General features: G+C 37.6%; 1 protein-coding gene across 3 annotated transcripts in view; it reads right to left on the minus strand.

The window, feature by feature from the left end:
- Positions 1-2,380: 2,380 nt before the first annotated feature.
- QRSL1 (glutaminyl-tRNA amidotransferase subunit QRSL1) overlaps positions 2,381-16,439 on the minus strand; it is a 28,763-nt gene continuing 14,704 nt past the window's right edge. For all 3 annotated transcript variants that reach the window (XM_040238562.1, XM_040238564.1, XM_040238563.1), the window contains 6 exons: positions 12,410-12,585; positions 12,211-12,323; positions 11,136-11,328; positions 10,624-10,741; positions 6,617-6,822; positions 2,381-4,434 (listed from right to left, as the gene is read on the minus strand). In XM_040238562.1, the coding sequence (XP_040094496.1) occupies positions 4,217-4,434; positions 6,617-6,822; positions 10,624-10,741; positions 11,136-11,328; positions 12,211-12,323; positions 12,410-12,585 (1,024 nt within the window). In that variant the 3' untranslated portion in view covers positions 2,381-4,216. The remainder of the gene's footprint in view (positions 4,435-6,616; positions 6,823-10,623; positions 10,742-11,135; positions 11,329-12,210; positions 12,324-12,409; positions 12,586-16,439) is intronic.

Below are 16,439 nucleotides of genomic sequence, written 5' to 3' on the forward strand. Positions count from 1 at the left end.
TTTTATGACTAATTTCACCAAGAAATGAAGTTACTTACCAACAGATGGCCCAGGGGTGCTTCATTAACTGTCCCCACCACCCCCCAATGGCTAGATTAGCTATCTGTAGGGAATAGCAACCCTAAACTTTTCCTATGTTAAAATAATTGTAGATAAGATGTAATATTTCAGGATCTCAACCATCTATGTATGTATATGTGGGACTGGAACTGAGTTTTATGAGCAAGAGCTTGGCTCTGTTAAAAGTGTTTCCCCCTCTCACTTGGTTGGCAAGGCACAAGGGCCTTTTAAAAAACCTTCAGGTCTTTGAACCCTGCGTTAGTCAATTCTTTATCAAAGGCTCAAGGAAATTGCTTTAGAAACACATAGTTCATCATTTCTTCCAGATGTTTTAAACTTTATCCTCAGTGGAAGCCAGATCACCAGAGCCATTATAGCTGGTCTCTAGCGTAAGTTTTTAGTAAATTGCAGTTTGGCCATATTAGTTTAATGTGTATTTGTAGCATATATGGGAAAATGGTAATTTCATGATTGTTTGCATTTATTTAGGACTTCCCTGGTGGCTCAGACGGTAAAAGCGTCTGCCTACAATGCAGGAGACCCGGGTTCGATCCCTGGGTCGGGAAGATCCCCTGGAGAAGGAAATGGCAACCCACTCCAGTACTCTTGCCTGGAAAATCCCATGGACAGAGGAGCCTGGTGGGCTGCAGTCCATGGGGTCACAAAGAGTCAGACATGACTGAGTGACTTCACTTTCACTTTGCATTTATTTATAGTTCCAAACTTTTGAGTACTTATTTTGTCATGCTATGATAGGTGCTTTAAGGGCATCATTTAAATTTAATCCTCCCAACCATCCCTTGGAATATTATCTCCATTTCACAGGTCAAGACACTGAAGCTCAGAGAGGTTACATAACTCACAAATGGCAGTTAATAGGACTCAAACCCAGGTTTATCTATTTTTAAATCTGGTGAACTTCCCCACTAGAAAAGCGATAGGAAAATTTCCCACTGTATCATACTATATAGCCTTAAGCATCTGTATAAACACCTTGACCAACATTTTAATTTTTACTTATTCCTGGTTTTTTCCCCCCATTTTTTTAATCAATTCAGTGATTTCCTCAACTATTTACTTTTATAGCATTTTAATAATACATTTTTAATAAAGTGCCTAGAATCCTTTTGGATTTATATTCCACTGTGGTATAAAGAAAAAGGAATAAAAAGTCCCTCTGAAATCCTGTAATTACTTTTATTTAATGTTTGCTGGGGTTTTCTGGTGTTATTTGCTTTTATTAAATTTTCAGGTTTTTGTTCTAGTGTACACATGGCTTAAGTTATGAAATAACTGAGGAAAGCCTTCTACTTTAAATTGTCCTCTGGCACTTCTAAGTCCAGTGAGTAAATTTTACCTGAGGCTTGCACAGGCAACACATTTAGCTGTGGTAGAATCAGATATTTGAGTAAAGGGAGGGAGAGTAAAAGTAGTTAATAAATGAAAGTTCGTAACAGAAACCATTAATATTGTGAACATTTCATTACTTTGGCCCTTTACTTTGACTGGAACAGGGTGTGACAGTTTACAGAATTCTCGAGGTCTACTTACTGGTGCCCTGTAACCAGATCTCTTCACTGTTCTTCAGATTCTGTCCTAAAATCCTAAAGATATTTCTTGTTCACGATAGAAAGTGCCTGGCAGGCTAGTCTCTGGGGTCGCAGGGTTGGACATGACTTAGTGACTAAACAACATGGAAGGTGCCGGTGTTTTCCTCACAGGAATCACCATTCCATCATGTTTGTGAGTGCCTCTTCTGTACCATGCTATCTTTTCTAGATGGTCCACAGTCCTGTGTTCCTGACAGCCTGGTGTCATACAGCCAATCAAATTCTGCCTCTCTAGTTTCAAGTGATTTTCTTGATGACAGTTGGGGGCCAACACGGATTTGGCTTGGACTTGGCTCTGCGTGGTGTCAGGTGCCAAGTTTCGTGAATGCATCACATTTTTTCACTCTAGCAACCCTTCTGCTGTTGAATCTGTCTTTTGCTCTGTTGCGCTGTCTTATCAAGGCACTCATCTCACACGTGCAGTCGTCTTCACCTTTCTGACGTGCTCTGCTCTGACAGCCCTGTTGCTCATAGTTTCAGGGTTTACTTAGCTGAGACACAGAAACCGTTTTCCATTTTAAATTCTCAGACAGTGATCTGGCAAAATGAGATCTACCATATTTAGGGTAAAGATGGAAAAGAAAGAACAGATTAGGTATCATTTCACGCTAGTTGGGTGTTATTATGTGAAAACGATGTAAATGTTTCACTTCCTTGTTTCAAGTCATTAGTGCAACTCAAGTAGAGACACAGGAGTAAGAGAAACTACATATTATTCGAAAATCTTTTATTTCAAACTATACACACATAAAAAAAGACTGGGGTAAAGATTTATTTGCTTGCCATTTGCATCATACTCTCTCCCCCAACTAAGGGGTTTCTCTTGTTATAAAATAAAGCAATTCTCTGTCATGAATTTCTTCCTTTCAGGGATTCATAGTCAAAATCCTTCAGAATACTAGTGCACTTGGCACAGAAAACTTTTACGCAGTTTATCAGATCGAGCATTTGCCCAGGGAGAGAGAAAACTATTAATGAAAAGTACCAGGCAGCTTAAACTCCCATCGCACTGTTTTCCAGTAGTTCTAAGAAGGTTGTGCCTCTTATGTTTTTACTTCATGTCTTTTATATTTAGAAAAGATTTTTTCCTTACCAAAGTGAATCTATTAAATAACAATTCAGCTCCCTACTTAAACTTATCAACAATAAATGTCAACTTAGAACTCATGATAAACATGAGATGACAATTGTGTTCTGGCAAAGACAAATCCAACGATGAAACCTTACAGGGGATCAAACGCAGGTCTCCTGCAGTGCAGGCAGATTCTTTACCATCTGAGCGACCAAGGAAGCCCTTTATAGTGGGTAAATGAATGCTTTTCATTAGAGCTTTTTTTTTTTTTCCCCCCAATTCTGAATATATATTCCCTTTCTTATTTCTTTGTGCTAAAGGTGCCTAAAAGGAGAGCACTTGTAAGGAAAGTCAGGAGGGTGGGTAAGAAAACCATAAGGAAGAGAATCTGGGGTAAGGAAGGAGGCCCATGGGCCTCTTCTCTACATGGGCCCATGCAGCCCCACCAAGTCATCTACAAGTTTTTCATACTGAATCTTACTTGTCTATTGAAACTTTCTCACTAAAGCCATGCTCCAGTAGCTACCAATTTTCGAGTTCAGTCCAGTTTGTTAGGTCACAGCAAATGTCTGACACCACTGAGCTAGTTTGTGACTGATAAACTAGGAGAATGAACTCAGTGTAACTAGGAGTTATCCTGAGCTCCTTGGCATGGGGCGCTGGAAGAGCAGAAGTAACATTTTAACTTTCAGCAGGAAAGAAGAAAGGTTCTCACTGCAGGTCTATTCTTAGAGGAGAGGAGTGTGCCCACCTGGGCTCTCCCCAGAGAGAGGCACACCCCTGTCTGGGCCAGCAAGTTGCACTTCCTCCTGTGTTAGAGCTTCTCTTCCACCTGCTCTGCTCAGACCTAGAGGTGAATGTTCCCATTTTATTGTTTTTGTGCATTTTTAACCTCTTGCAGCGGCCTCTACCACGTGTTGAAATGCCTGTCAGCTGGGCTGTCTAGGTTCCCTCTGGAAGTACGACTTACTGTTCATGTTTGTGCTTTGGCTGCAAAGACATACAAGTCTTGACAGGTTTACCCTGAAGCTTACTTGCACTGTAAGCAATGTTCTTTTTAATGAACATTTAGAAGGCGTCATTTTTTAGCAACATGTATCTCGTATTATAATAGAAATCCTGTACTTGGTTTCTATTTGAGTGAATGTGTCTGCCTCTTTGCAATCCCATGGGCTGTAGCCCGCAGGCTCCTCTGTCCATGGAGTTCTCCAGGCAAGAATACTGGAGTGGGTGGCCATGGCCTCCTCCAGGGGATCTTTCCGACCTAGGGACTGAACCCAGGTCTCTTGTACTTTGGTTTATACTGAGTGGATGCTGAATAAATGCTGACATTTATAATTATAATCACAAGAATTTTAAAAAATGACTCCAAGGAATGACTATGTTGACAATGAGCCAAATTTCAAGAACACCTGACTTCTCTAGAATATAAAAACCTTTAAAAGTCATTATAATGTGCACAATATAGTTATCACTATTTTAGAGAAACCGAAGCTAACTTTTCATTTTCAAAGACTGATGAGCAATCATCCATTAGTTCTTGAAGCTGAATAACAGGAAACTGGACTTGTTTTTCAAACCATTTGGCAACTGTAAGAAGCTGCTGGTCACAAAATGCACGTCCAATAAACTGTAGTCCTATCGGCAACCCTTGGCTTGAGAGGGCCATAGGGACACTCACAGCTGGCAATCCTGAGGAAAGGAAAGAGACCCATTAAATGTTGACCAATTCTCCACCCTAAGACACAGAGACCTCTTCCACTTTCCAGTGCCAATAGGTACAAGACAGGATAAGGGTTAAAAAGAAAAAAAATCACAAAAATTATGTATATTTTTGTATCTTCCTTTGTTCATTTAATATATCTAGGAAATCACCGTATATCTATTCAGAGACCAGGTTCATTCCTTTTTTATAGTTACATAGTATTCCACCATGTGGTTTTACCATAATTTATTCAACCATTCTTCTATGGTTGGGGGGTTTTGATTGTTTTTAGTATTTAGCAATTTCACGCCATGTCCCAGTGAATTACCTTGTGTATTTTTTCAGTATTCTTGAATGTTTCTCAGATGAAGAGGAATTGCTTCATCAAAAGATAAATGTATAAATTAGAAATTGCCAAATTCCCCTCCAAAAAAGTACCTTTTGAACTTCTATCAGCAAAATGAGAGTTTTCCTATAGCCATACAGTATGTTGCTGAGTTGCTTAATTTTTTGTCAATTTATTAGGTGAGAAATAGTAGCTCAGGGTAGTTTTAATTTCAGTTTTGGGGTATCTTGTTATGCCATAAAATAAGAAAGTTTTAAAAAATTAATGGAGGCTAGTTTAAGGGTTACATACAACTTGGAGAGGTTCCTGTTAGTTAAATTTGAGCATCAAAAATAATGAGAATTACTTATAATACATTGATTTTTTTAAAAAAAGAAAGCTGTTCTATAGAGAAGACTGCTAGCTAAGATACGGAGAAAGAATGATAGAAAAGTCAGCACTTTGTAATTCTCTAAGTAATACTTAATTCAGGCAAGGGTCATCAATAGATGCTAAAAGTGGGTTCAGGTTTATTGGGAAATACGGTCCCAACATATCATATCACCAACTGCTTACAACTGACAAAAGGAAAATGTGCCTTCATAAGGAAAACATCTGGTAGTTACTTCCTTATCCAAAGGATTCACTTAGTTTCCACAGTGGTACGAACTGATATTAACTGTTTCTTGACCTGAAGTGCATACAGTATTTGTGCCAAAAATGTTAAGTCAACCCAACCATAAGGAAGCAATCTGACAAATTCAGATTATGGACGGGATATCCTACAGGTCAAGTGGATAGGACTCCTCAGAAAAGACAATGTCACTTAAAAAATTCAAAAGGTAGAGGATTTCTTATCAGTAACTATGAAGGCTAGAAGAAATTAGCAGGACATTTTGTAAATGCTAAAGAAAAGAACTGTCAAACCAAAATCATATATCCAGCAAAAATAAACTATAAAAATGAGGGGAAAATCGAGACATTCTCAGAAGAAAGCTAAGAGAACTGGTTGCTAGCAGATGTACCCTAAAAGAATGGCAAACTCTTCTCCGAACAGAAAGGATATGATAAAGAATCTTGATGGATCAGGGAGAAATGAACACAGTAAATGAAAGTATATAGATAAATACAATGGACTTTTCCCTTTGCTCTTGAGTTTTCTACATTATGTTTGATGACTGAAACAAAAATCATAACCATCTGATGTGGTTCTTAATAAAAGAACATAGAGACCTGGGGGATTGTTCTAGACTTTAGTAAGAGATATCATAAACAAATATATGTAGGAAAAACACCCTATAAAAGGCATTTTTGGTACAACTGAGAAAACTTAAATATGAACTGTATTTGGAATATTATTGTATTTGTGTTAGCCTTCTCAGGGAGGATGAAGGATGTCTTTATTCCAGATGATTCATGCTAAAAGTATTTAGGGGTAAAGTAACATGATGTTGAAACTTCAAATTAATCAAGTAAAAGCTGTGTATGTGTGTCTGTCTGTCTGGGGGTAAAGGGAGAGAGAAGAAGGAAAAAGCAAATGAGGCAAAATGTGAACAAGGATGAACCCAGGCAAAGGACATAATGGGTATTCATTTTATGACTTTTAAAAATCTTTCTGTAGGTCTGAAAATTAATGCGTGTGTGTGTGGTGAATGCAAGCATGTGTATGCCTATAAATGCACACATGCACACACACCCACATGAACACAAACACACACTCCTAAGTATCCCAGAAGGACAAGCTATTGTGTTTAGGGAACAATCTAGCTAGAACTTAAGTTGAGGACCAGGACTGTCTACCTAAAAATCTGGAGAAAACCAGAATGTTCTTAAGGGACCCTCACCTGCCATATTTACGGCCTGTGTAAAGATGTCATCTTGGGCACTGCGTGTCCTGTTGTCTTCCTTGATGAATTCTGTGTATGGCACTGCCTCACTCAAAGTTGTGGGAGTTAGCAGCACGTCCACTCCAGAGTTAAAAACGTTCACAAAATCATTAGCAATGAGCCGTCTCACTTTCTGTGCTTTGACAAAATAATTCTCATAATTTCTGTGGAAAAAAAAAAAGTTGACATTTTAAGGGCTTTTTGTTATTTCTTTCAATGAATTCTCATGCGTAAGATTTGTTAAAGAATCACTGGATTCTTGGCCTGTAGGAGCGGGTACCACTAAGATTCCCAACACATAAAAATCAATTTTGTTCAACCATGCTGTTATTCTAAAAGTAGATACAATTTTTCACATATAATCACAAATTATTAACACTTCCAGGGACATCATTAAACCAGAACATTCATTTTCAGGTGAGGAAAATCAAGGGCATAGCAACTAATGACTTTCCAAAGGCTGCAAAGATTAGCGGTGGCAGAGGAAGGACCAGAACTTAGATCTATGGAGGTGCATTCCAATCCTCTTTCTATTATAATGTCCTATTTCATCTACAGTTATAATTATTACAAGAGTTCTGAAGTTTTGGAGAATTCTAACACTAGAAAACAGGCTCTGGAAACAGTAACTGAGGAAAGAAGGCAGTGTTTGCAATTTTGTATTTTATAGACAGGAGTAGCCCAGGAATGGAAATGGGAAACTCCTGGAAAGATACTTCAGGCTGCCTACTGAATAGGAGAAGACATTTGCAAATGATATACCTGATAAGGTGTTAACATACAAAATATGCAAAGAACTCACACAACTCAACATCAAAAACCAAACAACCAATCAAAAAACTGGCAGAAGACCAGAACAGACGTTTTTCCAAAGAAGATGTATGGATGGCCAATAAGCACATGAAAAGATGCTCACCATCACTAATCATCAGAGAAATGCAATTCAAAACCACCATGAAATATCACCTCACACATTTCAGAATGGCTATTATCAAAGACAACAAGGATTGTCAAGGATGTAGAGAAAGGGGAACCTTCATGCATGACTGGTGGGAATATAAAGTGGTGCAGCCTCTATACAAAACAGTACGGAGATTTCTCAAAGAATTAAAAACAGAACGACCACACAATGCAGCAGTTCCACTCCTGGGCATTTATCCAAAGAAAACAAACACATTTGAAAAGATATACGCACCCCTATGTTCACTGCAGCACCGTTTACAATAGTCCAGATACGGAAACCACTTAAATGTCCACCGATAGATGAATGGATAAAGATGGAGTATACATACACAGTGGAGTATTAGCCATAAAGAGGAATGAGATTTTGTTCTGGGGGACAACATGGATAGATCCAGAGGCTATTATGCCAAGTGAAGTGAAGTGAGAGAAAATACTGTATGATTTCACTTATCTATGGAATCCAAAAACAAATGAACAAACATAACTAAACAGAAACCGAGTCATAGATAAACAGGTGGTTGCCAGAGGGGGAGGGTGGAGAAAGGGAAGGAGAGAAATAGGGAAAGGAGACTGAGTTACAAACTTCCAGGCATGAAAGGTACAGTGTGGGGAATATAGTCAGTAATTATGTAATATCTTTATATGGTGACAGATGACATCTAGACCTATCGTGGTGATCGTTTTGAAATGCATAGAAATGTCAAATCACGATGGTGTGCACCAGGAACTGACCTAGTGTTGTAGGTCAATTATACTTCAAAAACAAACTCATTCATAAAGTGATCAGATTTGTTGTCATCAGAAGTAGGAGGCAGGGGAGGGGGAATAGGATGAAGATGGTCGGAAGGCACAAGCTTCTGGTTATGAGTAAGTACCGGGGATGTAACGGAGAACATGATAAATAGAATTAACACTGCCACATGTTACACATGACTGCCGTCAAGAGTAAATCCTAAGAGTTCTCATTGTAAGAAAATGTTTTCTGCCTATTTCTTTAATGTTGTCTCCATATGAATGAGATGATGGATGTTCCCTAAAGTTACTGTGGTAATAAAAAGTAATAAAGGATATGGTTACTCCCCACACTCTCCCTCCCCAAAAGAAAAGACATTTACTTTACTGAAAAGATTAAGGAATTAGCCAGACACAGGACTGACTATAAATCAATGATAGAAAGAAACGGGAAAAAAAATACTCTTTAGATCCTCCTGAAGCTGTTAATGAAGGCTGGCAAAAGGATTAACTATTTGATTGATAACTTCAGTTTCCTCACCTGTAAAAATGGATATAACAATTCCAACCTTGCATGGACCAAATACAATGATATAAAAACGGGAGATCTTTTTTATCTTGAAAGAATGCTATAGAAATACCAGATGTCTTTATTATCATTTGACCACAGGGTCTATAGGGTGATGAACGCAGGCATCACGTATAATTTACCCAGCAGCTAATGGCTTAAATAACGTATTAACAGCATTCCCCAAAACTGAATTTTATAAAAGAACAAATACTTATATTAAATTTCTTCCTACTTTTAATATGCTTCAATCGGAAAACTAGACAAAATGGAACAATGATTTTCAGACATGAGACAGCAGGTATTCAGAAGAGAAGGAAAGCAAACAGCAAAGCCCTTTGATTTCCCCATTAATCAAATAGTAGTTTTTGTTTTCTAGCTTTGAGATATAATTGAGTATAAAATTCTGTAGTTTTAAGGTTTGCAACATGATTTGATATATGTATATATTGCAAAATGATTACCACAGTAAGATTAGTTAACACATCCATCACCTAAGAGTTTTTTGTGTATGTGGTGAGAACATTTAAGACCTACTCGCAGCAGCTTTCAAGTATGTAGTATAGTGTTGTTACCTATAGTAATTAAGCTGTACATCACATCCCCAGAACTTATCTGCGAGAGTCTGTACCCTTTGACCAACATCTTTCTTTCCCCAGCAACTACCATTCCACTGGGTCTGTGGCTTTGGTGTTTTTTCCCCCTATATTCCACATATAAGTGAGATCATACAGTATTTGTCTTTCTCTGACTTATTTCGCTTAAGATAATGCCCTCAAGGTCCATGCATGCTGTCATAAATGAAGGCTTTCTTTCTTTTGAATAATAATCAATACTCTTGAATAATAACGTTCCATTGTGTGTGTGTGGGTGGGTATACACACACATGGCATATTTTCTTTTTCCATTTGTCTGCCAATGGACACTAGTTTGTTTCCATGTCTTGGCTATTGCGAATAATGCTGTGAGGTAGTGATTTCTTTCCTTCAGATATATACCCAGAAGTGGGATTTCTGGATCATATGGTAGTTCTATTTTTAATTTTTTGAGGAATCTCCATACTGTTTTTCAGAGTAGCTGTTCATAGTATTTTTGGAAAAAGGAATGCTAACTACTGGCCCTAACGAGATGCACAGATGAATAAAATGCTTTCCATCCATATACATATTTATCCATATATGCCCATTATATATATGCAAAACTCCATGAAGCTGTTCAGTACATTCTTGCTTTTTCACACTTATCTGTCCTCTTAGACAGACTTGGTGGTATGGAAGATGAATCCTATTCACAAGATGATGAAAAACTTATACCAGTCATAGTAATTTTAGAATTCTTTCTTGGAGCAAACAGATACACGATGCAAGGGAAAGTTAGGTTGATTTCACTGACCTTTTAAAGAGAGACCAATGTAACCTCCTGCTTAAGGCTCTCACAGCAGGAGGACAATGTAGCGATAACAGAGGACATTAAATGGGGCTGAAACCCGTCAGGCTTCCTAATCAGCTTGCTACAGCATCAGTGGGTTTGTTGTTGTTGTTTTTAATAACCAGGAGCCAAAAGTACCAAAAACAGGCCTTTACTTACGATTTCTAATTCAAATCATAAGGATTTTGCTTCCTTAGCAAAACTGATAAGACCTGACAGACATGCTACTAGGAGTTTTCAAGAATGGGGACAATTCCTATACCGACGGTCTTACTCTTTTAGTAAGAAAAAGTTTCCCGAGAGGATCCTCCCTCTCACCACATCATTGAACCCTTCTCGCCTGGTTGCAGCATACATGGCTTCAGTAGACACATCGCTGTCACATCTGTGACCTGAAAACAAGAGATGAACATTACTTGAAAAGGAAGTAAAGTTTTGGCTGAAAGGCAGGTCTAGAGTCACATTTGTGGCCAATACTAAAATTTCAGGAGATTGACCTTAATGGATTCTCTTCTTTACATGCCTTGGGACTAACTGACCCGTCAGGAATCAAGAAAGAGAAGAAAATAATGAAGAGGGAAATTTCATTTGTTCACTCCCTCATTCATTCATTATGAGTTATGATAATGAATAGTGAGTATAATGCTAAATTGACAACAGTAAAACGATCCACTAATTTACTTCTCTAAATCATTAACATTATCCCAGGCAATAATGTTTTTTGGCACTAATAAGTGAAAATGTTTGAGAAAACTTCCCTAAAAGTCCAAAACACAGGCACTTTACCATATTCTAGCCCATCAAATCTTGCCATATTCGATGCCACTTCCGATGTACACAATACGTGGTAACACACAATTGAGTAACTGGTATGGGGCAGGGAGACTTCAATTACTTTGGCCCCCTCAGACTCAAAGAGATTAGCAGCTTTGGACCAAAGAGAATGTACTTCACTTGACAATTCTGGTGTAAGATATTCCTAATTGGAAAAAGTCAAAATACAGAAATCAGAACATCCAATAGATGGTTTTACAAAAATGTGTACCCCAGAAGCTCTGGCAATATATTAGAAAACCTGATTAAATTGATAGTAGGTAGCTAAAAAGACTGAACTAATTTAAGAGCATTTATTGCAATAACAACACAATACTAGATATTGTGAACTGGATATAATAATATTAAAGACTGGAGATCTGGTTGGAGATCTTACATTTATTAAATGTTCATTATGTATCAGGCATTCTGCTAGATGCTTTCTAAAGGTTCTCTCATTGAACGCTTTTAACAGTCCTATGATGTAGGTATTACCATCCTTCATGTTATTAATGAAAAATATTGAGACTAGAGAAGTTAAGTAACTTTCCTAATGTTACACAGTAGGCAAGTACAGGATACAGGATTCCCATCTAGGTCTGTTTCACTCTAAATCCTTAAAAATAGGCACACCTATTACCTTAAATGAAAATTTAAAAGATTTTTACAGTATTTCTCTACAGCAGTGCTCTCAACTGGGGGCAATTTTATCCTCTTCCTCTCAACCAGGGGACATGTGGTAACGTATACAGACAGTTTTACTTGTGGGGTTAAGACGGTAGGGTAGGGGTGGGGCTGCTACCTCTAGGGGTAGAGACCAGTGATGTTGCTAAACATCTTACAATGCAAAGGACAGTCTCCCAGGACAAAAACTTATTGCTAAGCTCAAAATTAAACATTTAAAAGGTGAGTGATTTTACCTATCTCCTTTCACGTGCTCAGGTCACATAGCTAATAAAAGTGGCAGAGCAGCAATTCAAACTTAACCAGTCTGTTTCCCAAGTCTGTTGTCTGTATTTGACTTCACAGTACTTTTGTAAACAGTTACCTTTGGAATTCCTATACATAGTTTGCTCACATCTGTCAAACTGGGAAGCGTAAATGGTTTAACAGGATCTTGAATTGTGGTAGAATCTTTGGGATCATGCCCAGCTAATATACCTGTAAGTAAAAGTATTTATGAGTGACAGACACATTGTTTTTCAGTGAACTGATAATGCTTTGAAACTATACGGAATCATAAATACCCAACACAGTGGCTGCATCATCCACACATCTGGTTAAGATTCCTGGCACATCCATTGAATTCACCAGGGGAATGAGACCATGACGAGAAACTAGGCCATAGCTTGGTTTTAAACCAACAACCCCGCAGTGGGCAGCTGGATTTCTGGTTGATCCTCCTGTATCTGATCCTAAAGCCCTGAAATTTAAATGGAATTCTGTTTAGCAGGATAACATCTTTCTAATTATATCTGAAATCTATCTTTTTAAAATGTAGACTTTTAAAGGTGTTTTCTCCTGATTATACAAAAATAAAACATGCTCATAGCAGAGAATTCTTAAAATATAGAAAAGTGTAAAAATGTAACAGTATTCTACCACTTTGAGGCAAACACACACTGCTAACATTTTGGCATTTGAACTTTAAGTCTTTTTTTAATGAATTTTTCTTTCACAGTTCAGGTCATTCTGTAATCATAAGCTTCCATCTCTTTTTTGCTTATCATGAGACTTTTACCATGTTATAAAGATTACTGAAAATTTTTAATATGTAAAATATTCTATCAATTGGCAATTCCCAACTGATTCCCAATTCCTATCACAGGAATTATACAATCTTATACAAATCGTTCAGTTCTTTACTTTTTAACTGAAGTATAGTTGATTTATGATGTGTTAATTTCTGCTACACACCAAGTGATTTAGTTATATACATATATACAATTTTTAAAATATTCTTTTTCATTATGGTTTATCCCAGGTTACAGGATATAGCTCCTTGTGCTATAGATAAACCTTCTTGTTTATCTATTCTATATGCATCTACTAACCCCAAACTCCGAGTCACAAGTCTATTCTCTGTCTATAAGTCTGTTTCATAGATAGATTCAATTTGTGCCACATTTTAGATTTCACATATAAATAATATATTATGGTATTTGTCTTTCTCTGACGTACTTCACTTTGCATGATCACCTCTAGTTGCATCCGTGTTGCTGCAAATGGCATTACTTCATTCTGTTTTATAGCTGAGTGGTATTCTGTTGTATACATGCACCACACCTTCTTTATCCACTCATCTGTCAATGGACATTTAGATTGTTTCTATGTCCTGGGTACTGGGAACAGTGCTGCTATGAATGAATACAGGGGTGCCTGTACTGCTTTGTTCTGTTTGGATATACGCCTAGGAGTAGGGCTTCCCTGGTGGCTCAGTCGCTAAGAATCATCTGCAATGCAGGAGACCCAGGTTCAATCCCTGGGTCGAGAAGATCCCCAGGAGCAGGAAACAGCAACCCACCCCAGTATTCTTGCTTGGAAAATCCCACAGATGGAGGAGCCTGGCGGGTTACAGCCCATGGGGTTTTAAGAGTTGGATACAATTTAGCAACTAAGCCATGCCTAAGAGTGGGATCACTGGATCACATGGTAATTCTGTGTAGTTTTCTGAGGAACCTCCATACTGTTCCACAGTGGCTGCACCAACTTACATTTCTATCAACAGTGTAGGAGGGTTCTCTTTTCTCCACACCCTCTCTGGCACTTGTTTTTTGTACTTTTTAATGATGGCCATTTTGACCAGTGTGAGGTGGTGTGGTACCTCACTGTAGTTCTGATTTGCATTTCTTAGTAATCAGTGATGTTGAGTATCTTTTCATGTGTCTACTGGTCATGTCTTTTTGGGAGAAATATCCATTTAGGTCTTCTGTCCATTTTTTGATTGGGTTGTTTTTTTGCTGTTGAGTTGTATAAGTTGTTTGTACATTTTGAAGATTAAGCCCCCTGTCAGTCATATTGTTTGCAAATATTGTCTCCCATTCTGTAGGCTGTCTTTTCATTTTATGGTTTCCTCTGCTGTGCAAAAGCTTATAAGTTTGATTAGGTTCCATTTATTTTTGTTTTTGTTTCTGTTGCCTCAGAAGACCTAAGAAAACACTGGTATGATTTATACACATACAAATCTTATATCTTCTTTTAATAGCAATTTTATAGTATGCTTATACAAACTAAACACACCCCTCCCAGGAATTCAGATATAGCCATTCTGCTACCCCATTTAGAATCATGACTAGAAATGTATTCTGATTTATTTAAACTGCTATATTGTTGCGAACTAGAATAGCTGCATAGTAGAGTACTTTGTAGGGAGTTCCCTGGCAGTCCAGCAGTTAGAATTCTGTGCTTTCACTGGTGAAGGTCTGAGTTCAATCCCTCATCAGGGAATTAAGATCCCACAAGCTGTGCAGTGCAGCCAAAAATAAATAAATAAAGCACTTTCTAATAAAAACTTTTAAACATAAATCTTTGCCCATATATCTCTAGCTTCTAAGAGTTAATGGGTAAAAGGGTCTACCTATCATTATAAGTTCTAAATATATTTTGTTAAATTACTTGTCAGAAAGGTTATGCTGATTTATATTCCCAGTTGTAGTGAATCACATTGTTTTATCTTTCATTCCCTGGTGGCTCAGACAGAAAAGCATCTACCGCACTGTGGGAGACCCCAGTTTGATCCCTGGGTCGGGAAGGTCCCCTGGAGAAGGAAATGGCAACTCACTCCTGTATTCTTGCCTGGAGAATCCCATGGACAGAGGAGCCTGGTAGGCCACAGTCCATGGGGTTACATAGAGCTGGACACAACTGAGCAACTTCACTTTCACTTTCACCATCACTGAATACTAGCAGTTCTTAAAATCTGATTATTTTGATAAAACATTTGTTAATGTACATTTTGAGTAATTTTTCACACTTACTTGTATTTGCATTACTCAACTATGAAGTGTCTGTTCATTTCTTTGCTCAGTTATCTATACAGTCTGTGTTTTTCTTATTAAAAAAAAAAAAGACACACTTGACATTATGCTAAGTGAAACAAGTCACGAAAGCACACATACTGCACAATTTTACCTATATGAGGTACCTGGAGTGGTCAAATTCACAGAGACATAAAGTAAAAGAGTGCTTGCCAAGGGCTGGGGACACGGGGAGCAGGGTAAATGGGAGGCTTTTAAGGAGTACACAGTTTAAGTTTTGCAAAGGAAACAAGTTCTAGAGACTGGCTGATTGATAATGTGAATGTACTTAACACAACTGAATCGTATACTTTAAAAGGATTAAGATAACATACTTTAATTGTATGTATATTTTCCACTGTGTATATTTTTCACAATTTAAAATTTTTCAGGAAAAAAGGTTTTTCTGATTAGAAAATTGCAATGTCCACTGTAAAAATTAAAATATTCTATATGATCTATAAAGTGAAATTTCTTATAATCCGTCCCCAGAATTACCACTTTTTATGTATATTTATCCAGATACTTCCATGCAACTAACATGTTCACATATGTAATGTTACGTTTAACAGAAATAAGGTCATACAATACACATTGTTCTCCAACTTGTCTTCCACTTCATAGTGTATTTTGGATTTCTTTCCATGTCATGACACAGTGCTCTAACTCATTCTTTTTAGTGGCTGCATAGTACTCCTAGAATTTTCCTGTTTTAAAAACTATTCTAAAAGAAACAAATCAGAACACCTGACAGTCTGGGGCTCATTCACTCTGGAATCACTTTGGGTCCTGGCCCCTCTTGAGTACACTCAGACTGAAGCTTTGGGCTGAACAAGGCTCACGGACCTTTCACGTGGTCCTTGTACACTACAGAAAATGCAAATTAACTGCCTTTCTTACCAAGTCCTCTTAAGCCACAGAATCAGATTGCTGCTTTCACGGTTTCTAAAAGGACACATTTTCTTATTAGGATTCCCTGACAGCTGCGTAAAAGTAAAACCTACATTTCCATAGGAATTATGTGTCAAAGTGCCACCTTCTCAAAGCACATTCAGTAAGATGAACACTAAGAGGGGTGATGAGGATAGAAAAAAGCACCTAATCTTGCAATCCTCCCTTGTCAGAACTCTCATTAATATTAATGTGGTGCTATAAAATTCCACAGAGATAAAATGAAATGGTTTTACTTGTTAACAAGATTTCAGGGAAACTAAAAAAAAAAAAAAAAAAAAAAAAAACTGTAGAATCTAAATCTCCATAG

This window comes from Oryx dammah, unplaced genomic scaffold, assembly GCF_014754425.2.
Source record: "Oryx dammah isolate SB20612 unplaced genomic scaffold, SCBI_Odam_1.1 HiC_scaffold_4, whole genome shotgun sequence".
Lineage (NCBI taxonomy): Eukaryota > Metazoa > Chordata > Mammalia > Artiodactyla > Bovidae > Oryx > Oryx dammah.